At 33.6% G+C, this 23,839-nt stretch overlaps 2 protein-coding genes across 3 annotated transcripts; both read right to left on the minus strand.

Moving 5' to 3' along the window:
• Positions 1–2,468: 2,468 nt before the first annotated feature.
• Positions 2,469–8,567, minus strand: LOC107868374 (receptor kinase-like protein Xa21). The gene is made up of 5 exons (XM_047395617.1): positions 7,960–8,567; positions 7,582–7,766; positions 3,920–4,442; positions 2,915–3,522; positions 2,469–2,785 (listed from the first exon to the last, which is right to left on the minus strand). Exons 1-5 carry the CDS (start codon positions 8,565–8,567, stop codon positions 2,469–2,471), a joined length of 2,241 nt encoding a protein of 746 aa, XP_047251573.1.
• A 7,443-nt stretch (positions 8,568–16,010) lies between these two features.
• Positions 16,011–21,247, minus strand: LOC107854613 (probable LRR receptor-like serine/threonine-protein kinase At3g47570). Of its 2 annotated transcripts, XM_047394849.1 has the most exons (5): positions 20,417–21,246; positions 20,126–20,344; positions 19,832–20,047; positions 16,591–18,582; positions 16,011–16,494 (listed from the first exon to the last, which is right to left on the minus strand). In XM_047394849.1, exons 1-5 carry the CDS (start codon positions 21,171–21,173, stop codon positions 16,157–16,159), a joined length of 3,522 nt encoding a protein of 1,173 aa, XP_047250805.1. In that variant the 5' UTR covers positions 21,174–21,246; the 3' UTR covers positions 16,011–16,156. The 2 variants fall into 2 exon arrangements, with proteins under 2 accessions (XP_047250805.1, XP_047250804.1); XM_047394848.1 differs by having other exon boundaries at positions 20,126–21,247.
• Between the last annotated feature and the right edge of the window lie 2,592 nt (positions 21,248–23,839).

The following is a 23,839-nucleotide window of genomic DNA, read 5'->3' on the forward strand; positions in this document are numbered from 1 at the left end:
GTTGAATTTTGGTCTTCTGTAGCATTCCTACAACATCTTTCATGTTAGTCCTTCTGTCCGGAGATTCAACACAACAATCTAATGCGACTTTCATTATTGATGCCACAACATCTAACTCCTTTTGTAAGCGATTACCAGTTGATGTTAGCAAGTTAGCATCTACGACATCCATTACTGCCTCTGGAAGTGAATAACTCACCCATCGCTTCAAGCTAACATCTCCCTCAAAATCATTAGGCTTTCTCCTAGTAAATGTTTCCAATAACATGATCCCGTAACTACAGACATCATATTTTGTTGACACTAATCAATCCAGCCCATACTCTACTGTCAAACAATTAATTTAAAGATGCAATATACTTTCTAGGTGGGGAAAAAAGAAAGGAATAATCAGCAAAACTAAGAGACGTACCTGATGGAATATAACCCAATGTTGCTAAGGTTGTTATGTATAGATCACCCTCTTCTTCACCAAGCAGTTTTGAAATGCCAAAGTTGCTTAGGTGCACAACTTTGAGCAATGCTACATTTATTAATTTACTCCAAGTTGTTCAAGAATAGTGGCGTTGAGTAGTTTCTAGAATGCATGTGCCCCACGTAAATTTTTATAGATTCGTTAACATGATTAAATTTCTATTAAAATAGGTGTTCAATGAGTAATAAAATGCAACAATTACAAATAAATCTTTAAAAGTATGAGAAGAAGCAAATATTCAGGGTGTATTTTAATGTTTAAGATTAATTCCTAATTTTAAGCAATGAACTGTAAATTATGAACTTTGATTAGTAGTTAGCAAATTTTCATTAAAGACACTAATAACAAATTTGAGCCCAAATAAAAATACAGACTTTCTACTGAAATTCAAAGAAAATTAGATTAAACAAGTCTAATAGATAGAATCACAAAAAAATAAACAAAGAAGGAAAAATACAATATGCACATCCTTCTTAAAACTTTATTCATAACAATATAGATGGAAAAGGAAATACAAAGTCCGTACATGGTTGTTTGAACTCTTGTCGGCACCATCTCACATAATCAATACAAATTCAAGATTCTTCTTCGTTGAGTGAAACTAAAGCATAAATCAAATAGAACAATAAAAAAAAATTAAGTGTTTCGCAACTTTAAGTATTGAATGAAAAAGATTAGTTTGTGGGGAAGGAGTCTAATGAAATAAAAAAGATGAATTTATATAGATAAAGTTTTAAATTAAATATTTATATCAATACTAATACCACCAAGTCTTTCACATCCCAATCAGAATTATAAATATGGTGGCAAAATTCTTCTAATCAGCCAAAGACTTGGCAAGTCAACCAAGTCTTGCTTTATTTTTGTGTGCTTAATTCTTTGTAAATAGCCTTGCTTTCACATGCTCTAGCATTGTTGGTGAAAAGTAATGCCACATTTACTAACTTAATACAATAGTGTCTTCTTAATATTAATCAAGTTTGGCACTAGTGGATTTATCCCAGGCAATTAGAGCCTTCCTAGATGGTCAAGTTTTGTCCAGTGAATTACTTTCTGTAATGGGGAATAATTTCATTAACTATTATCACGAATTAGTGGGTTATTTTATCATTCAGAAAATTCTCTCTTCTCCACATTATGCTCTCTCTTTGCATTATAGTGAAACCTCCTCTACCTCTGTCCGTGGTTTTTCCCGCAAGGGTTCCCACGTAAATCTGTGTGCTGTTTTTGTTTTGTTTTACTTGTGGTTTGCTTATTTTGTCCGAATCCTAACACCTTCACTAAAATATATAATTTGGACATGAGCAACAACATGTGGAAAATCAAGAAATCAAAACTTAGAGGTAAGAATGTGAAAACAAAAAGAGTTGTGGGGTAAAGTTTCTTACTTGGGAATGAATTAACATTTTTCGATTCTTGAAGAATGGAGGTTGATTTTTTACTGTATTGAAAGAAGAGAAATTTGGGAACTTAATTATCTTTCTTCTTCATTTATCATTGAGCGACCTATAGGTCACATATTCAAGTGGTGGAATCGGTCAATGATGTTTGTGTCAGGCAAGTTGCCTGTATTACAACCCTTGGGTGCAACACTTGTCTATATCTTGCATAAATGCGAGATACTTTGTGCATCGAGCTATCCCTTTTTTCTTATCATGTTAGCTTTATGATAACATTCTTTGTCATTGATCTTTTTGTTGTTTGTTTTGATGTTATATGTCATCAGTGATTCCCATGTAAAACGTTTACTATATTAATTGCTATTTGTATTCATGTTAATTCCTCTAACAATTTAAAAAAAAAATTATTCTGCTTGAGATTTTCAAGAGGACTAATTTGGTTTTGTTATTCAATTTATATTTACAAGTTCCACTCCAGCATTTTGCAACATTAATATTAAGAGGAAATCAAGTGCTAAAACAAAGCAAAGAAAGAAATGTTTACATTATTCCACTAATTTAGCAAACATTTGCGAGAGATTCCAAGAACATGCTTAGCATGCAATAAGTTGAATCTTGATCTTCTGCAGCATCGCTACAACATCTTTCATGTTAGTCTTTCTTGCCGGAGATTCAGCACAACAATCTAATGCCACTTTCATGATTGATGCTGCAGCATCTAGCTCCTTCTGTAAGCGATTGCCTGTGGAGTTTAGCAAGTTGGCATCTACGACGTCCATTACTGCCTGTGGAAATGAATAACTCACCCATTGCTTCAAGCTATGATCTCCCTCAAACTCATTAGGCTTTCTCCTAGTAAACATTTCCAGTAACATGATCCCGTAGCTATAGACATCGCATTTTGTTGACACTAGTCCATCCAGCCCATACTCCGCAGTCAAATAATTCATTTAAATTAAAGATGCAATATGCTTTATAAGTGGGAAAAAAAGAAAGGTATAATTAATGTTCAAATAATTAGCAAAACAAAGAGATGTACCCGGAGCAATATAACCCAGTGTTGCAAAGGTTTCAGTGTATAAATCACTCTCATCGTCACCAAGTAGTTTTGAAATGCCAAAGTCACTTAGGTGGGCAACCATATCCTCATCCAGCAAAACATTACTAGGCTTTAGATCACAGTGAACCACAACCGACGAACACCCGTGATGGAGATATTCCAATGCACATGTCACATCTATCATTATGCTTAGTCTCTGTCTGACGTTGAGGAAGCAGTTGTGCGAATACAAATACTTCCCAAGATTTCCATTAGGCATATACTCTAGCACTAAAGCCTTGAATTCAAGATTGGAACAACTAGTAATGACTTTTACGAGATTCGTATGGCAAAGGCTGCACAAAACTTCACATTCCGTATCAAAACTCTTGAATGCCGCATCCAGTTGCAGGTTGAACACTTTAACTGCAATGGCAGTTCCACTTCTAAGAACGCCTTTGAAAACAGAGCCAAAACTTCCAGAACCAATCAGATTACTTTCGCTAAGTGCATTAGTTGCTCGGAGAAGTTCATCGTATGAAATCCTTTCTTTTGCTACGGTAGACAGTAAGTCAGCTTTCTGAGGAACACTTTTACCTCTTCTATACCTTATCCATTGGAGCACAAAGGTCATAGGAACAAATACAACGGCAATTCCCAGCAAAAGAAAAAGAACTAGCAATTTTTTCCTATTTGATCTGTGCTTTGATGAAGTGGGGCATGGCGGGACACTAAATCTTGAAGAACCACACAATGCTTCATTGTAGATGAAAAACTGACTCGAGAGGTTCTTGAAAGGACCTCCCGGGTGTATTTCACCGTACAATTTGTTGACAGAAATATTGAAATATTTCAAGTTTTGAAGTTTCTCCAAAGATTTAGGAATGATTCCAGATATTGTTATGAGAAAGGTCTAGGAACTCCAAACCTACCATGTTGCTCATTGAGTCAAGTATTGGTCCTTGCAACTTGTTGTGTCTCAGAGAAAGGTATGCCAAATTTTACAATCCTCCAATTTCTCTTGGAATTCTGTTTGAAAATTGATTCATCGATAGATCTATCAGCGTCGCAGCCTTTATATTTCCAATTTCTGGAGGTAAAGTACCTATCATGCTGTTTGACGATAAGTCAAGAACCACTAAATCGTGAAGGTTCCCTAAGCTTGGTGGTATATTAGAACTCAATTTGTTGGAACCCAGATGTATCTCCCTAAGGGAAGTAATATTCCCTAAACAATTAGGAAGAGATCCTGAAAGTTGATTTTGACCCAAGTAAATAGCACCCAAATGCTGCAATTTACATATATGATCACCAATTAATCCTGTAAGATTGTTGTCAGTAAATCTTAAGCGCTGAAGGTCTTCCAAGTTGCCAATTGATGTGGGAATCGATCCGACCAGGTTATTTTCAGAAAGATCAAGGTCTAATAAGCTGCTTAAGTTCCCAACTTCATCGGGAATTCGCCCTCTGATTTTGCTACTGATGGCGTAAAATTTTACTAGAGACGTAGAAAAGTTCCCTACGGAGACTGGAAGTATCCCATTTAGCGGGTTCAAATATAGAGAAAGGTATATTAAATTTCTACAATTGGTTAAGGAAGTCAGGAAGCTTAACGAAGAGTCACTGGTTAAATTGTTTTCCCCTAAATTTAGTAACTGTAGATGAGTAAAATATCCAAGAGAATTGGGAATCAAGCCAGTGAGTTTGTTTCCTGAAAGCTCTAGAATAAGTTTTGAACAATTGGAGATGGAATGAGGAATAATCCCAACAAGATTGGTTAAGTTCCACAGAAAAAGCTTTTCAATGTTGGGTAAGATAGAACCCATGTTTGGTGGGAGGCTCCCAGATAGATTGTTGGATGTAGATCAATTATTCTCAGCCCAGATATGTTGAAGATCTCCATATCAAGTGAACCACTAAATCTATTATTCCTAATACTAAGTACCTCCAACTCAACGAGACTGCTCATCTCTTTGGGTATTTGTAACACCCCGTACTTTCGGGATAGAATCAAGACCGTTGTCCTTATGCGTATAGACCCGAACTAGATGATTCCTTGTTAATATATGTGTGGTGATCAATCCTATAGTGTAAGAATACCTTTGAATATGAATTGAGTTCACAAAAATCCCCTAACTCTAAGACGAGTTGAAAACATTTCAATCGAATAAGTTTTAGTGGATGTTTAAACTTGGGTCAACTTCCATTGATCATAACTCCTAGTAGATAATGAATTAGAGAGACAATTATATATCAAATGAAAAGTCTTCAAATAATCTTTCCAACGATACCAATTTCGCCTAAATCCCATATCCGAGCGAAAAGTTATGGCCATTTTAGTGACTAAGACAGTAGCAGCATGCGATAAGCGTACAACTTTCTACCTATCGCACGCTCCAAATTTTCAGCTTCTGTTTTCGCGTTTTTAAGGGCAAAATGGGTATTTTCAGCCCCCCTTCTTCAGCTTAAACATGGGATTTTTATCCCAAATGACCTCATTATTGATATTTTCATCAAATTACTCCAAGAACACTCTTTAGGGTTTCAAACTAAAAACCCAAGTACTTCAAGATTCAACCGTGGATTTTCAAAACAAATTGAAGAATCGGAATCCCCGCAACGTAGGCTTCAAGAAGCACCCATCACTTTCTGAAATAGAGGTACGTGGGGTTATCCTAAAAATCTCATGGGTTTAAAATTCATGTTTTAAGAATGGGGTTTTGAAATTACGAATATAATCATGGTTTTACAAGATTCAATGATATTGATTTGGTCTTTGGGCCTCTCCCCGAAGTGATTTGATATATTATATATATACATGCATATGTTTCAAAAAGATGATAAGTTGAGAGCATGAATTATATGGAATCCCTCTCTTGATATGATTTTGTTTTAAATTTTCATATGATGTGAACTGTTTGAAAAATCATCTTGAAAAGCATGACATGAAATGTTTTGAAAATTGTTATGATTGGTTATGATTTTGACTTGCAAGGAGAGGGTTGTTTATGTTGAAATGTGTTGAATATAATTGTTGAATGAAAGAATGATGTGATACTGATGACTTGCAAGTCGGGTATGACGATACCCTACAGAATATGATATGTGATTGAATTAAATGAAGTTAGAATGCATTGATTTTACATGAGATAGGTGGATGCCCGAAGAAGGCGTTTGAGTGAAAGGGCTCATCGCTGGAAACCGTGTTTGCCGACAAGGGAAATTGGTACCCTGCTTTGTGATTTTGTGTACCTGATATATATTATCCTAATTTGGGACTATGGTTAGGAGCCCTGCTTTGTGATCTTGTGCACTACCATACTTCATTGGGTCGAGACACCCTGCTGTGTGATCTTGTGTGTCTTCCCCTCACTTATACTCTAATCTCGCTGGCAACCGAGGTTTGACAGTTGGTGTAAATGTGATAATGTAGGGTATTCCACCTAGCTCAGCTGCATTGCATTGTTGTTGGAAAATTATTACATTATGTCCATGTGTTTTCAAATGATTTGATACGAAACTGCTTTGTAATGGGTCTCACTTATATTTTGTAAAATATTATATTTTTTTGTTTTTTTAATTTCTCTGCATACCAGTACATCTGTATTGACCCCCTCCCCTCCCAAGTTCAGAGGCACAGTCTAGAGGTCAGAAAATCAGTAGATCCTTCAGGCTGATTTGCAGAGTCACTTGGTGAGCCTTCTATATTCTGAAAAGCCTGATGTCTAGCAGTTTATTTATCATTTAGTAGTTTTTGGGTCTACTGGGGGCCTTGTCCCAGTTTTTTTTCCAGAAAGTTGTTTGTTTCAGTCATGTAGTAGAGATTTCGCAGACGATTTTTCAGATGTTGATAGAGGTTGTGGGACATTACTTTCCATTTTTGTTTTCATGTGATTCATGACCATGTCTTCGTAATATTGTGTATCTTCCGCATTTCTGCCATCATATGAATTATGTGCATGATTACCAGACAGATAGGGGTGTTTCGGGCCTTCATGATTCGGAATACCCGTCACGGCGAGGGCCCCGGTTCGGATCGTGACAGTATTTCACCTGGAAACACATATAGTAGATTACTAGTGAGTTTAAACAGTTGGTTCAATCTATTTTTCCTAAGATATAAGAATTTCGTCTTGTTTAAGTTGTCAATCTCTCGTGGTAAGAATCCACTAAGATTTTAACTTTTATACGAAAGTATTAAAAGAAAAAAGAAAAAAAAATATGTATAGAAGATAAATAAATTTGAACAGAGCCATTAATTTGGCTTCTCTCCATGCCTAATACCACCAAACTTAGATACCTCAATTAATGCAATTACTGTGTAATAAGATAAAATTCTGAAGTGTGAAAAACTATCTCAATTAATGGAGCTTAGAAGAAGAGGAGAAAGAACGAGAGAGAATTTTATAACTGCTTCTAGTCTTTACAAAGAGGAATTGTAGGACTTACTAACTTGTTCTAGAACATTCTTGTGTGCCAGCTCACTACACACTAACAATCAACTATCAATCTGCCAGCTCATCTAACTAACTGAGCAACAACTTGCTGCAGTGGATTAATAAAACAAAAAGAAAATGAATGAATGGAGCAGTAGATAGACATAATGAAATATAATCCTCAACAAGACGAAGCAATTAGATACAAGCATTCATAAGATAAAAACATACCTGTTAAATCATTTTCCCATAAAGACAATACTTGAAGTTGTGAACAATTTGATATGCTTGTAGGAATATGACCATGAAGCTTGTTTCTAGATAAATAAAGCCATTTGAGTATTGGGAGACCATTGCATAAACCTTTGGGAAGACTTCCTGATAAGCTATTGCCTGTAAATGCAATGATTTCAATCCTAGACATATTGAAAATTTTAAATGGTATAGAACCCATATGTTGATTATATTGTATGCCCAACCAGTTCATGTTGTGAAGATTGCCGACACCTTCTGGGATGTTTCCTTGAAGTGAATTATAAGATATCTCCAAAGGCTCCAACCTTGAGGCATTCAAGAGTGACGTAGGAATAGAGCCTACGAGCTTGTTACCTCCCAAGTTTAATACTCTTAAGGTTCAGAAGATTTCCAATCACTTTTGGGATTTGACCCTCTATGGAATTGAATTTCAGATTCAAAGTCTCAAGTTCGGAAATATTAGAAAATGAAAAAGGGATGGAACCAGTGAAACTATTATTTCCAAGTTTTAGAACTTGAAATTGGTGTAAAAACCCAAACCAAGAAGGAACCTCCCCTCTGAAGCTGTTAAAACTTAAATCAAGAAACTTAAGCCGACGCAAGTGTGCCATTTCTTGAGGCAAATTTCCATGGAAAATGTTGCTTCCCAAGTCGAGAAAAACAAGAAATGTGAGGTTTCCAAGATCATGGGGAATCTTGCCAGTAAGATCCATGTTAGAAAGATTCAAGGAATTCACATGTTGATGACGAGAGCCACAAGTGACTCCAACCCAATGGCAAATGGACATAGCGAAAGACCAACTTTCATCCAAGAAATGAAAGGGGTCTGAAGCGATTTGGGATTTCAGAGAAAAAAGAGCCAATTGATCAGTAGTAATGCTGGTTTTGGTCATCGCTGAACGAGCCATAACATAGTGAAGCAACAAAGATGTTAAGAGAAAAGAAGTGAACGCTTTCTCCATAGTTGCATAAATTACAAGGAACTTTTTACGGACAATACCGTTGCTGTTTAGAGACTTTAAATAGCAATGTTATCTCCTTTTTAAGATACTTTTCATTCAAAACTCTTTATCATAATACATAAATATGACCCTAGAGAGACCAAATTCCCCTAACAGACAAAGACTTGTGCATGTCAACCAAGTCTTGCTTTATTTTCTTTAGAATTGTGTGGTGCAAAAATGGTATGCCATGTTCCTCTAATAAGTTATATTATACGCTGCAAAATTATTTTTACATCATTAAGATAGTTTAGGGAGAAATGTTCGAAATATATCTAAACCTTATCGAAATTAATTTGTTGTAAAACGTCTCTACTTTGCGGGGGCCCTATCACCCTCTAGTTATTTTTTACCGTATTTCTGTGGCATATAATTGCTAGCCAGATCACTGTATGAATACACACACTACGCGTAAGGGCCTAAAGCAATCCAGTTAAGCAAATATATCCATAGAAATACGATAAAAAATTATCTAGGGGATCATAGGACCTCCGTAAAGTTGAGGCATGCTACATTAAATTTCGTCAAAATTTTGATATATTTTTCGAACCTTTTTCCTAGTACTCCCTCCGTTTCAAAAAGTATGATCTGATTTGAGTTGGCACAGAGTTCAAGAAAATAAAGAAGACTTTTAAATCTTGTGGTCTTAAATAAAAGATACTTTAATCTTGTGATCTTAAACATGCCACGTGAAAAGTTAAAAGTAAAAAATTGCTAAAAATGGAAAGAGGTCATTCTTTTTTAAACGGACTAAAAAGAAAAGTAGATCATTCTTTTTGAAACAGAGGAAGTAGTTGATATAGCTCATCATAACAGGTTTATAATCCTTTTATCTCTATCTAGGACAGAATCTGTAGACTTTTACATTCTAGTTACTGTTTTATAGAAGTTAATTTAGCTCATTTTTATATGGGATGGTAGTATAAAAGGAGCTTTTAATTATGACTTATAATTTATTTGCAATTTTGACTTGTTTGAGGGTATGTTTTTGTGAATTTTTTTTTTTAATAAAAGAATACATAACATTAACTGGTATTGGCTGGCATCATTTTAGATAATTTTTCTGGTTATGTGTGCCTCAAACACTTGACAAAATTGTAGAAGACCAAAGATACATAAGTCTTTATAACGTACATTTGGTGGTAAAGTTATTCCTTTAATCAATCCAACCACGCCCTTAAGTTGCCTTCTACTAAAGTTATGTTTACTAGCATAGTCTATAATTGATTCTAGTCACTAATTTTTTAGGTTATATATATGAAAACATGAAAAATTATTTACATTCTCGATCAAAGATAACACAGTAAGTAAATTATTCTATCGTAGTTTAATATTTTGACGAGACTATTTACTTTTAATTTTTAGGATTTTTATAAATTCTAAATAAGTACACAACATGTAGAGCATGTTTGGATAGCTTTTAAACATTTTATTTGTGAACTCTCTCTGCCCAACCCACCAGTGATATTGTCGGCTCCGAGCCCAGGCCCGCAAGGCTTTAAAATGCGTTATTAGGGAGTAAAACTTTCTTACTTATATACTCAACATCCCTCCTGTGTTTTGCCGATGTGGGACTTCTTCCTAAGTTGGGGTAAGTTGGGATGTTACATTTACATCATTATGTCTTCAACAGGTGAAGAAGAAAGATGGGACGTTTTCTTGAGACTTGTGCAAGTCAACCAAGTCTTGCTTTATTTTATCAAGACTAGAATTGTGTGGTGTAAAAATGGTATGTCATGTTCCTCTAATAAGTTAATTTTACTAACTTATATTATACACTTGAGAATTATTTTTACATGATTAAGATAGTTTAGGGAGAAAAGTTTAAAATATACTCAAACTTTGGCGAAATTTATTGTAATATATCTCAACTTTGTGGGGGTTCTATCACTCCTTAGATTATTTTTTACCATATTTTTGTGACATATATTTGCTAGTTGAATCAGTGCATGAATACACACTGTGCGCGTAATGGTCTGAAGTATAAAAGGGACTTTTAATTATTCTTTATAATTTATTTACAATTTTGACTTGTATGAGGGTATTTTTTTTGTGAACTTTTTTTTAATAGAAGAATACATAACATTAAATACACCAAGTCTTTATAAACATACATTCGATGGCAAAGTTATTCGTATAATCAATCCAAACACTCCATAAGTTGCCTTCTACTAAAGTTATGTACACTAGCATAGTCTATAATTGATTCTAGTCACTAATTTTTAGGTTTTATATATATTTATATATATATATATATATATATATATATATATATATATATATATATATATGACAACATGAAAAACTATTTACATTCTTGATCAAAGATAACAGAGTAAGCAAATCTATTGTAGTTTAATATCTCGACGAGACTATTTACTTTTAATATTTAGGATGTTTTTATATTTTTTTTCTAAATTCTACAAAAGTAAACAACATGTAGAACATGTTTGGATTGTCTTATTTTAAAGGGAAAAGACTCAAATATGCCATTGAACTATAAAAAATGGCTCATTTATGTTATCCGTTAAAAGTTGGGCTCATTCATGCCATCGCCGTTGCAAAATCAGCCCATTCATGCCATTACTTTTTAACAGATGGTTTTTAAAAACAGCATTGCCACGTGGCAGCTTATTAGAGGGCCACGTCATTTTTAATTTTTTTTTAAAATAATTTTTTTTTGATCCATTAAAAATAATCCACACAACTTTTTGATCCATTGAAAATTAGTTTGATCTATGCTTTTAAAATTTGATTAATTTTTCATGAATATATTCTTAAAACATTCTCGTTCGATTCATTTTTTTTGTCATTTTTGACATATTAAGATTGTTTTCATATTTTACCTTTAATATTAATTATTTTTCTTCAAATTAATTTCAAATACAATAGTAAACATCATTTAATAAATATATTATAATAAAATAGCTATTTTAATTGACAAGCGAGTAACTAAAATGGACTAGAGAGAGTATACATTCCACGTTTTTTATCACTCTATTATTATTTTTATAAAAAGATTCACGTTAACTAAAGCTTTTGTCATTTTTCAGTTGAAACTGAAAGGATATATAAAAATCAAATATTATTATTATTTTATTAATAGTTAGCTTCTCATTTTGCCAACTCTACGTATACTATATATGTTGGCATGTTGTTGCCTTCCTGCTTTTGCAATGATAAATGATGATGCATAAAGTGTTACGTACAAATGTTGAATGTTGATCAGGGACGACTACACCCTTTAGGAGTAAAGGCGGACACCTAAGACCCCAAAATTTGAGGGGCCTATTTTTTTTTAGTAATAATAAATTACAAATTTTGAAAAATATATTAAATACTATTTATAGAAAAAATAAAAATTTTATATGAAAAATAAAACGCAAGGCCTTCGTTTGATTTTTGCCTTAGGCCATAAATTTACTTGAGTCACCCCTGATGCTGATGATGTCATTCTATGCTTAGTAAAAAAATAAAAAACTAAAAAGTTACTTACATTCGGCTGACAAAATAATTCATGTATGCTAAGACATATTATATGCTTAATTAGAATAGTGTTTGGTTATAAATTTTAGTAGTAGATTTAAAAAAAAAAATCATTAAATAATTGTTTGATCATGAAAAATTAATCAAATTTTAAAAGCATAGATCAAATTAATTTTTAAAGGATCAAAAAATTAGGTGGATACTTTTTAATGGATCAAAAAATATTTTAAAAATAAAATCATTTTTTAAAAAAAATAAAAAATAAAATAAAAAATAACGTGGCCCTCTAATAAACTGCCACATGGCAAGACTGTTTTTTTAAAATCGGCCGTTAAACAGTAATGGGATGGATGAGCCAGTTTTGTAACGGCGATGGTATGAATGAACCCAACTTTTAACGGATGACATAAATGACCCATTTCTGATAGTTCATTGGCATATTTGAGCCTTTTTCCTCTTTTAAATGTTTTAAAATCAAATTAGCTTTTAAACACATTATTTTGTGAAATTTTCGTAAGTTTCGTATTTTCTAGACATGTTCTATCTCTTTTGTTTTAAATGTATTTTTAGTTAGTTTAACTTGTTCAACGTGATACAAGTTCTATACACTTAAACTTGTATCACGTTGAACAAGTAAACACATACGTTCTATGTGGCACAATACATGTAGGAAGAATCAGCCACATAGGATTTATGTGTTTGCTTGTTCAACTTTATACAAGTTTAAGTGCCTACTTGTGCATACCTAAAGTTGGAGATCATAGATGTGACTTGAAGTCAAGTTAAATGATATGTTTATGTATTATGGCTATTCTCTTTATATTTTACATGAAATTTTAAGAGTAGTTTCATGTGAACTTTTTTTTAATAAAAGAATATATATATAAATTATTGGTTGTTATCATTTTAGGGAATTTTCGTGGTTATGTGGCCCCAAAGACTTTATAAAAGATCAAAAATGCAGCAAGCCTTGCAACTGTAAATGTGGTGTCAAATTTATTCCACTAATCAGTCCAAAAGACTTCCAAGTTGCCTTCTACAAAAGTTATGTATATTAACTATATAGAGAATTTTATGTGATAGTATAATTAATTGATTCTATTTTCTTTTTAGGTAATATAAAACTCTGTCAATTTTATTTTTATAAAAAATTAAAGGCATAATGCATAAACAAGACTTTTAACTTGATACCAAATTATAATTATACCTTTTAACTTTTCTAGTGTACAAGTAAGCCTAATAACTATATTAAAGCTGAAAAAAAAACACTCCAATTTTGTAACTTACATGCATGAAACTCACTCGCTCCTGCGTGGATTAGTAATCCACTTAGATGCTGCCACCTAATGAAAAAGACACATTATAACTATGACCTTTAACTTTGCCAGTGCACAAGTAGGCCTTTTAACTATACAAAAGCTGAACCAAAAAATACTTCAATTCTAACTTTGAAGCAGTGATTTTGAGTGTACACAAGCATTTTGCCACGTAGGATTGAAGTGTTTTACTTGTTCAACTTTTGTATAGTTAAAGGGCCTAGTTGTGCACTGATTAAGTTAAAGATTATGATTATAATTTGGGGTCAAGTTAAAGCTCTTATTTATGTATTATGCTAAAATTCAAATATTGGGATTAAACCTATTGAGTTGGTCGGCTCTTGTGGTGCGTTTAGTAGCACTTTCATCAAAATAGAACTACTTCCATAGATAAAATGGATTTTTTTTACTAAATTCATGATTAAAATAAATTCTAGGCATTAAAAATAAATTCACGATTAAAATAAAAATATATAATGTAATTGAATTTTTAACAAAAGAAAAATAAAAAATAAAAAAAATCTGCATTTGTGCGTAGAGTTTGTGCCAAAATGTACCTTTTGAATGTGACATCATGACTACAATTAAATCTAGACAGACTCAAGATAAAATCACTAAAGCAAGAGTGTGTGGAATGTAATTTATGGAATTTGTTTTTCCTATTTTTACTATGAGTCATTTTCCTAATTTTAACAAATTTATTTTTCCATAGAAAATATTTTTTAAAATTTTTAACCAATAGAACATGAGAAAATTTTAAAACTAATTATCCGAACAATAATTCTTTGATGACTAGTTGCTACAAATTGTTAGAGCTGTCATTATTTTGAATCTTATGACTAATTTAACCTTAACTTTCTAATGAATATTCTTCTCCCACATTTTATTTTCAAACTAGGTACCCTTTCATCCCTAATCCAAATTTCTATCGCATAAGACCCATTAAACGAGAAGCACTTTCTACCAAGATTATTTTAAAATTGAAGGTGCAAAACCAAGATCTTTGATTATAGGGAGAGGAATCATGTTCATCCACAACGACTCTTAACGCTAAGTTTTACTTCCTTTCAGAGCTATTTTAATAAATTTTTATTCTTAAATAGTACACAAAATTTCTTTTATTGGCTCATGTCATTTGACTCTTCGGTTACTTGGTAGTTGGTTCCCTGAGTTATATGGTCTAGGCAAGCAAAATACTCCTCGCGCCGCGAGAGCCATGTTGGAGACAAGTATATAGCTTAGTTTGTGTTGATGTCAACAATAATAATGGTAGAACAAAATAAATCCTCTAATCCTCTACTCGTTTTTTTTTTTTTTTACAATAAGATTTTTTATTTTTTTTTGTGACAAGAAGATAGAGAATGAAGCTCATTATACTTGTGGATTTTTATGTCCAGAATTTGAAGAACTAGTTAGTGATATTCCTATAAAATGGGCAAAGGATGCATTTTTAGACTTGACTCGCCTTTTCCTCGATCTGTAACAATCTTATTATTGTTCTGTAGATACTGATTACTTATATAGTTATCGTATACGCTAAGCTCAATATGCTAAATTGTGCTAAAGAATTGATATCTAGCTAATGGAGTTTGACGGTTTAAGAACAAAACGATGCAGTTGGAAAGGAGAAAGGAGAAAATTCTTGATGGTCAATTATGAATGAATCTTGAACTGAATTTGAAAAATGATTTTTACTTTTTATCGCACTAAAATAATTTCGCGTAGACTCTTGATTTCTTATAATGTTCCTCTCAGCACTAGTGCTAAATGGTCCATCTTACACAACACAATTGGTGTAGTTCTTAGCACTATTGGGACTGCATGTATCGTCGCTTACACCATAACCTGTACCAAGAGCGCTCGGATATGTTCCAACATGATAGCTTTCAAAAGCAAACTGTGAGACGTTACTCGAACAGAAGGTGGAAGATTAACAGGAGGCAGACCCCTGGACCTAATTTAACTCACTGTGCATAGTGAGTGAGCACAATACATAAATAAAATTGCACCAGAGAGACAACAGTTGTAAACAAGAGTATTTCAACCTGCAATGTTTTTTCTCCATTCTAATCATTTGATGGTCTGCTCCCACTAGATAACTAATATAACAGAACCGGAGCAGGTCTCATGTTCCAAACACTCCATTCTTTCGTTATCTTTCCTCCAGTCTAACTAAATAACTCTTGTTCTAACTTCATGTTCTCTGAGGCCTATGGTTTGAAAGCAAATGTAGATAAGAGTCAAGTCTATTCTGGAGGGGTAAATGACCATACCAAAAGAAGTATCCTAGCTCTGCTTGGCTATGAGGGTGGTGAGCTTCCTTTCCAGTATATAGGTATTTCATTATCCATTAAAATACTCACCGTTCTGCAACGCAAACCCCTACTGTCAAAGATTACTGCCAAGATCAATACATAGATGGTCAAATTCTTATAATGCCGAAGAAAGCAATCAAGTTGATAGAGGCCACTTGTAGAAGCTATTTGTGGTCTGGGGAAGCTACAATAACAAGGAATTATACGGTGGCTGTAAGTTGCTTTGGGCTTTGAGTCTACAATAAACACTGGAATGCACTGGGGGACATCAGCAAGCTAGTTCATAAGAATAAACAAGTGTAGGAGTTTTTCATAAAATTCCTTTTATAGACAAAAAAAAATAAAAAAAATACATTCTTCTCATCAATACAATTATTTAGCAAACATTTTCAGCAAAAGAAGTTATTCGGAACAAGAATTTCCAAGAGCATGTTCAACATGTGAGAAGTTGAATTCTGATCTTTTGTAGCATCCCTACAACATCTTTCATGTTTGTCCGTCTTGCCGGAGATTCAGCACAGCAATCTAATGCCACTTTCATGATTGATGCTACACAATCTAACTTCTTCTTCAAGTGATTATCCATCGGTGGAACCAAGTTGGAATCCACAACATCTATTACTGCATCGGGAAGTGAATAACTCACCCAGTGCTTCAAGCTAAGATCTCCCTCAAACTCAGTAGGCTTTCTCCTGGTAAACGTTTCCAGCAACATGATTCCATAACTATACACGTCACATTTAGTAGACACCAATCCATCTTGTCCATACTCTAAAATCAAACAATCAATTAAAGATGTAACATGATAACTTATGTGGAAAAAAAGAAAGGGAAAAGAAATGTGCAAAGCAAAATCAAGAGACGTACCTGGTGCAATATAACCCAATGTTGCTAATGTTTTTGTGTATAAATCACTTTCATCTTCACCAAGAAGTTTTGAAATGCCAAAGTCGCTTAGGTGTGCAACCATATCCTCATCCAGCAAGACGTTACTAGGCTTTACATCACAGTGAATCACAGGCGATGAGCACCCATGGTGAAGATATTCCAAAGCACATGCCACATCTATCATTATTCTTAGTCTCTGCTTGATGTCGAGGAAGTAGTTGTGCGAATATAAATACTTCTCAAGACTCCCATTAGGCATATACTGGAGCACTAAAGCCTTCAAATCAAGGTTAGAACAACTAGTAATGACTTTTACGAGATTCCTATGGCGAAGGCTACTCAAAACTTCACATTCCGTATCAAAACTCTTGAATGCCGCATCCAGTTGTAGATTGAACACTTTAACTGCAATGACAGTTCCACTTCTGAGAATGCCTTTGTACACCGAGCCAAAACTTCCAAAACCAATCAGATTACTCTCGCTAAGCCCATCAGTTGCTTGGAGCAGTTCATTGTATGAAATTCTTTCTCTTGTTAAGGTAGACAATGAGTCTGCTTGTTGAGGAGCTCTCTTACCTCTTCTATACCTTATCCATAGGAGCACAAAGGTCGTAGGAACAAATACAACTGCAACTGCAAGCAGAACAAATAGAACAAGCAATTTTTTCCTATTTGATTTGTGCTTTGATGAAGTTGGGCATGGTGGGACACTAAATCTTGAAGAACCACACAATGCTTCATTGTAGATGAAAAATTGACTCGAGATGTTCTTGAAAGGACCCCCAGAGGGTATTTCCCCATACAATTTGTTGACAGAAACATTGAAATACTTCAAGTGTTGAAGTTTCTCCAAAGACTTAGGAATGTTTCCAGATATATTATTATGAGAAAGGTCTAGGAATTCCAAACCTACCATGTTGCTCATTGAGTCAGGTATAGCTCCTTGCAACTTGTTGTGTCTCAAAGAAAGGTACGCCAAATTTTGCAAGCCTCCAATTTCTCTAGGAATTTCATATGAGAATTGATTTATCGACAGATCCATCTTTGTTACAGCCTTTAGATTTCCAATTTCTTGAGGTAAAGAACCTACCATGTTGTTTGACGATAAGTCAAGAACCACTAGATCTTGAAGGTTCCTTAAGTTTGGTGGTATAATGGAACTCAATTTATTGGAACCCAGATGTATCTCCCTAAGAGACGTAATATTCCCTAAACAACTAGGAAGTGATCCTGAAAGTTGATTTTGACCCAAGTAAATATCACCCAAATGCTGCAATTTACATATATGATCTCCAATAAATCCTGTAAGTTTGTTGTTACTCAAGTTGAACCGCTGAAGATTTCTCAAGTTTCCAATTGTTGTGGGAATCGATCCAACCAAGTTGTTTATGGAAAGAGAAAGGAATAATAAGCTGCTTAAGTTCCCAACTTCATCTGGAATTCTCCCTTGAATTTTACAACTCATGGCGAAAAATGTTCTAAGAGATGTGGAAAGGTTCCCTGCGGAGGCAGGAAGCATGCCGTTTAGTGGATTCATATATAGAGATAGAAATGTTAAATTTCTGCAATTGGTTAAGGAAGTCAGGAAGCTTAATGATGAGTCACTGGTTAAATTGTTTCCCCCTAAATTTAGCATCTGTAGATGAGTCAAATATCCAAGAGAATTGGGAATCAAGCCTGTGAGTTTGTTGCCGGCAAGCTCAAGAATAGTAAGTTTTGAACAATTGGAGATGGAATGAGGAATAGTCCCAACAAGATTGGTTAAGCTACCCAGAATGAGTGTTTCAATGTTGTGTAAGATAGAACCTATGTTTGGTGGGAGGCTTCCTGATAGATTGTTCAATGTAAGATCAATTATTCTCAGCCATGATATGTTGAAGATCTCCATATCAAGCGAACCACTAAAACTATTTGCAGCAAGATCAAGTTTCTCCAACTCAACGAGATTGCTTATCTCTTTGGGTATTTCACCTGTCAACACATAAAGAAAGAATGAGTACAAGTGAGATAAATGATACAAGACAAACAAGGAAAGCACAAAACACACCCCAAACTGTCCACAATTTCAAGAAAACCGTGGACCAAAAGGGGACCTCACTCTGATTCGACAAGTATAACAAGAATACAAGAAACAAGGGTGTATTTGACACCCAAAAACAGCCAACAACACAATAATGACGAGATGAACAAGATGACAACAAGAACAACCAGATTCGGATTCCACAATAACAAGATATAACGTTACAAGATTATAAAAGACAAAGGGATAGATAGTGAGACATAAACTACTATAATGACTAAGAACCTAAGTGTAGATGACACACAAAGACCCTTAATAATGATAGTAGGAGCACCTACACTCTTCAAAGAGACACAAGATGGACTTCAATCCTTCAAGCACCCCAAACAACAATTCCACTCTAATGTTGTAACCTAGTTTCGGCCAATCCTCACAAGAGAGAGGACTTGAGTGTTTCAAGTGTGTTCTACCATTTTCAACATTCAAAAACTAATTGAATAAACCCTAATATGTTCCTTATATATTACAAAACAAATAGAAGTTAAAATGACCAAAAAGGCCCTTCAAGAATGGGCTGCCCCTCTAATGTATGGAGTGGGCTGTTTTGGTGTGTATTTGGCCTTTAATTACACTTCTCTTGCACATACACTTGGACGCTTTCAATGTACACCCACATAAGTCCATTTCCTTGATTATTCTCGTATCAATAAACTAGTTAGGTTTGTGCTTATCTAGATGATTCATTCTTTAGTTTGACTTGATGAAGAAGAATCTTGAATTGTAATTGGTAATGGGATACGGTGTCTACAAGAACTCAGAAAAATTGGAGGTCATAGATGTGATTTGAGGTCAAGTTAAAGGGCATATTTATGTATTATGCCTTTATATAATTTAATTTAATTTTTTTGTGTTTTTCTCTCTATTGGCCTTCTTAATTTAATTTCAATGAATTTCTGTTGTACAGGCTTGTATTTTTATGGATTCAAGTATATAAAATGATAATTCATTGGAAGTTTGCTAACTACTAACAGAAATTCATCACACTTTTGAAGATTTATTTATAATGTTATATTTTATTACTCATTACATGCATAAATTCATAGAATTTTAATAGTTCTAAGGGATCTATAAAAATTAACATGAGACACATGTGCAATGCACGTGTATATATAGAGAGACACCATTTGAATATATATGTACCTATAAGCTTATTTTCACTAAGCTGTAGCAGTTGCATGTTGGTTAAGTTGCCAATCCCTCGTGGTAAGAATCCACTAAGATTGTTCTGCGCCAGTGACAAACGTTGCAGCGATGAGATATTGAATATGGAGATCGGGACAGAGCCGGTAATCTGGTTTTCCTCCATGCCTAACTCTACCAAATTAACAAGATTTCCAATTTCTTGTGGAATTATCCCTGCAATTAATGTGTAATAAAATAAAATTCTGAAGTAATAAGATACAATAGTGCTAGTATTCATAAGATGAAACGTACCAGTGAAATGGTTAGTTCCGATTCCGAAGAACTGCAATTTACTCAATCTTCCTATTTCACTATGTATTGGTCCATCAAACTCATTTTCCGATAAAGACAAAATTTGAAGTTGTGAACAATTTGATAAGCTTGTAGGCATATGACCGTGAAGCTTATTTTTTGATAGATAAAGCCCTTTGAGTATTGGGAGACCATTGCATAAACCATCGGGAAGATATCCTGAAAGGCTATTTCTTGTAAATGCAATGACTTCAATTCTTGAGATATTGAAAATTGTGAATGGTATAGAACCTGTAAGTTGATTAACTTGTATGCCCAACAACTTCATGTTGTGAAGATTGCCAATCCCTTCTGGAATATTTCCTTGAAGTGAATTAAAAGATATATCTAAAGAATCCAACCTCGAGGCATTCATGAGTGACGGAGGTATGGAGCCTATGAGATTGTTTCCATACAAGTTTAAATATCTCAGGTTTTCAACACTTCCAATCTCCTTCGGGATTTGACCATCTAAGGAATTGGATGCCAAATTCAAAGTTTCAAGCTTTGAAATATTAGAAAATGAAGAGAGGAGTGAACCCGTGAAACTATTATTCCTAAGACTTAGAAATCGAAGTTGGTGTAAAAACCCAAACCAAGAGGGAAGCTCCCCGCTGAAGTAGTTGATACTTAAGTCAAGAAACTTAAGCCGATGCAAGTGTGTCATTTCTTGAGGCAAATTTCCATGGAAATTGTTGCTTCGCAAGTTGAGAGAAACAAGAAATGAGAGGTTTCCAAATTCACGGGGAATCCTCCCTGTAAGATCCATGTTGGAAAGATTCAAGGACCTCACTCGTTGGTGACGAGAGCCACAAGTGACTCCAACCCAATGACAAACGGATGTAGAGGGAGACCAACTTTCATTCAAGAGGTGAGAAGGGTCGGAAATAATTTGGGATTTTAAGGATAGAAGAGCCAATTGATCAGTAGTAATGTTGGTTCGGGTCAAGGCTGAAGTAGCCATAAGCAAGAAGAGCGTTGAGAGAAAAAATGTGAAGGCTTTCTCCATTATTGCAAAAATTAGTAGGTATGCTCTATTACATGTGGTTTTGAGACTTTAAATAGAAATGAGGTCTCCCTTTTGGTCATATCAATACCAATACCACCAAATCAACCAAGTCTTTCACATCTCAATCAGAATTATAAATGTGGTGGCAAAAATGTCCTCTAATCAGCCAAAGAGTCAACTAAGTCTTGCTTTATTTTTTGTGGCAAAAAATCCTTCTTTTGCAAATAATCTTGCTTTCATAAATACTGTAGAATTGTGTGGTGAATCTGTAAGTTGCTTTGGGCTTTGAGTCTACACACACTATATAAAGAGGCAAAATATAAACACTGGAATGCACTGGGGGACATCAGTAAGCTAGTTCATAAGAACAAACAAGTGTAGGAGTGATTCATAAAATTCCTTTTATAGCCAAAAAAAAAAAAAATGATGATGCATTTTTTGCAATGATAAATGAGATGCATAAAGTGTTACGTACAAATGTTGAATGCTGATCAGGGGCGGCTACACCCTTTAGGAGAAAAGGCGTCCACCTAAGACTCCAAAATTTGAGGGGCCTATTTTTGTTTAGTAATAATAAATTACAAAGTTTAAGAAATATATTAAATACTATTTATAGAAAAAATAAAAATTTTATATAAAAAAATAAAATGCAAGACCTCCGTTTGATTTTTGCCTTAGGTCATAAATTTACTTGAGCCGCCCCTGATGCTGATGATGCCATTCTATGCTTAATAAAAAAATAAAATACTAAAAATTTACTTACATTCGACTGACAAAATATTTCATGTATGCTAAGACATACTATATGCTTAATTAGAATAGTGTTTGGTTATAAATTTTAGTAGTAGATTTAAAAAAAAAAAATTCTTTAAATAATTGTTTGATCATGAAAAATTAATTAAATTTTAAAAGCATATATCAAATTAATTTTTAATGGATCAAAAAATTGGGTGGATACTTTTTAACGGATCAAAAAAAAAATTTAAAAATAAAATTAATTTTTTTAAAATAAAAAATGACGTGACCCTCTAATAAGCTGCCACGTGGCAAGGCTATTTTTTAAAACCAGCTGTTAAAAAATAATGGCATGGATGAGCCAGTTTTGTATCGGTGATGACATGAATGAGCCCAACTTTCAACGGATGACATAAATGAGCCATTTCTGATAGTTCAGTGGTATATTTGAGCCTTTTCCCTCTTTTAAATGTTTTTAAATCAAAATAGCTTTTAAACACATTATTTTGTGAAATTTTCGTAAGTTTCGTATTTTCTAGACATGTTCTATCTCTTTTGTTTTAAATGTATTTTTAGTTAGTTTAAAATGTATGATTCTCTTGTTATCTCAACGTTGTATTTTTCTCTACCTGTTTTTCAAATGGCATAGTTATTATTATTTCACCATTATCGGTCTATGATGTCTACTGGTTAATCTGAAATGTTATACTCCTATAATTTACTTTTCAATCCAAATTATAATATGGTGCGAAAATTCCCCTAATCAGTCGAAGACTTTTGCCAGTCAAGTAGTCAAGCAAGTTTGCCTTTATTTTCTCCAGAATTGTGTGGTGCAAAAAGGGTATGTCATGTTCCTCTAATAAGTTAATTTTATCAACTTATACTATTCGTTTAAGAAATATTTTTACATAATAAGCATAATTTTATTTAGTTGATCATAACATTGTTCGTAATCCTTTTATCTCTAAGCTAGTACAGAATCTAGGGACATTTACAATCAAGTTTTTTTTTACAAATAATTTAGCATATTTATATGAGATGGTAATAAAAGGAGTTTTTTTGAGTCATGGCTGAACTTAATTTTAATTATTGTTTAGGCATAATACATAAACACGTCCTTTAACTTGACCTCAAACTACATTTATGACCTAAAACTTTGGGTGTGCATAAGTATACACTTAAACTTGTATAACGTTGAACAAGTAAACACATACGTTCTATGTGGCACAATACATGTAGGAAGAATCAGCCACATAGGATTTATGTATTTGCTTGTTCAACTTTATATAAGTTTAAGTGCCTACTTGTGCATACCTAAAGTTGGAGTTCATAGATGTGACTTGAAGACAAGTTAAATGATATGTTTATGTATTATGGCTATTCTCTTTATGTTTTACATGAAATTTTAAGAGTAGTTTCATGTGAACTTTCTTTTAATAAAAGAATATATATATATATATATATATATAAATTATTGGTTGTTATCATTTTAGGGAATTTTCGTGGTTATGTGGCCCCAAAAACTTTATAAAATTGTAAAAGATAATAAATGCACCAAGCCTTGCAACTGTAAATGTGGTGTCAAATTTATTCTGCTAATCAGTCCAAAAAACTTCCAAGTTGCCTTCTACAAAAGTTATGTATATTAACTATATAGAGAATTTTGTGTGATAGTAGAATTAATTAATTCTATTTTCTTTTTAGGTAATACAAAACTCTGTCAATTTTATTTTTATAAAAAATTAAAGGCATAATGCATAAATAAGACTTTTAACTTGATATCAAATTATAATTGTACCCTTTAACTTTTCCAGTGTACAAGTAAGCCCAATAACTATAATAAAGCTGAACAAAAAAACACTCCAATTTTGTAACTTACATGCGTGAAACTCACTCGCTCCTGCGTGGATTAGTAATCCACTTAGATGCTG

This window comes from Capsicum annuum, chromosome 8 (assembly GCF_002878395.1).
Source record: "Capsicum annuum cultivar UCD-10X-F1 chromosome 8, UCD10Xv1.1, whole genome shotgun sequence".
NCBI lineage: Eukaryota > Viridiplantae > Streptophyta > Magnoliopsida > Solanales > Solanaceae > Capsicum > Capsicum annuum.

Bases quoted from the DNA above. Each gene is read 5' to 3' on its own strand.
- LOC107868374 (XM_047395617.1), bottom strand. From the start codon at position 8,567: ATGGAGAAAGCGTTCACTTCTTTTCTCTTAACATCTTTGTTGCTTCAC. The intron at 4,443-7,581 runs GTATGTTTTTAT...GGATACTTCCAG, and splicing joins ATGGGAAAATGATTTAACAG to TCTCCGTAGGGAACTTTTCT. The intron at 3,523-3,919 runs GTAAAATTTGGC...CCAATGGATAAG, and splicing joins CCAAGAGAAATTGGAGGATT to GTATAGAAGAGGTAAAAGTG.
- LOC107854613 (XM_047394848.1), bottom strand. From the start codon at position 21,173: ATGGAGAAAGCCTTCACATTTTTTCTCTCAACGCTCTTCTTGCTTATG. The intron at 20,048-20,125 runs GTACGTTTCATC...CATTAATTGCAG, and splicing joins CGGAACTAACCATTTCACTG to GGATAATTCCACAAGAAATT. The intron at 16,495-16,590 runs GTACGTCTCTTG...GTTTGATTTTAG, and splicing joins ATTGGGTTATATTGCACCAG to AGTATGGACAAGATGGATTG.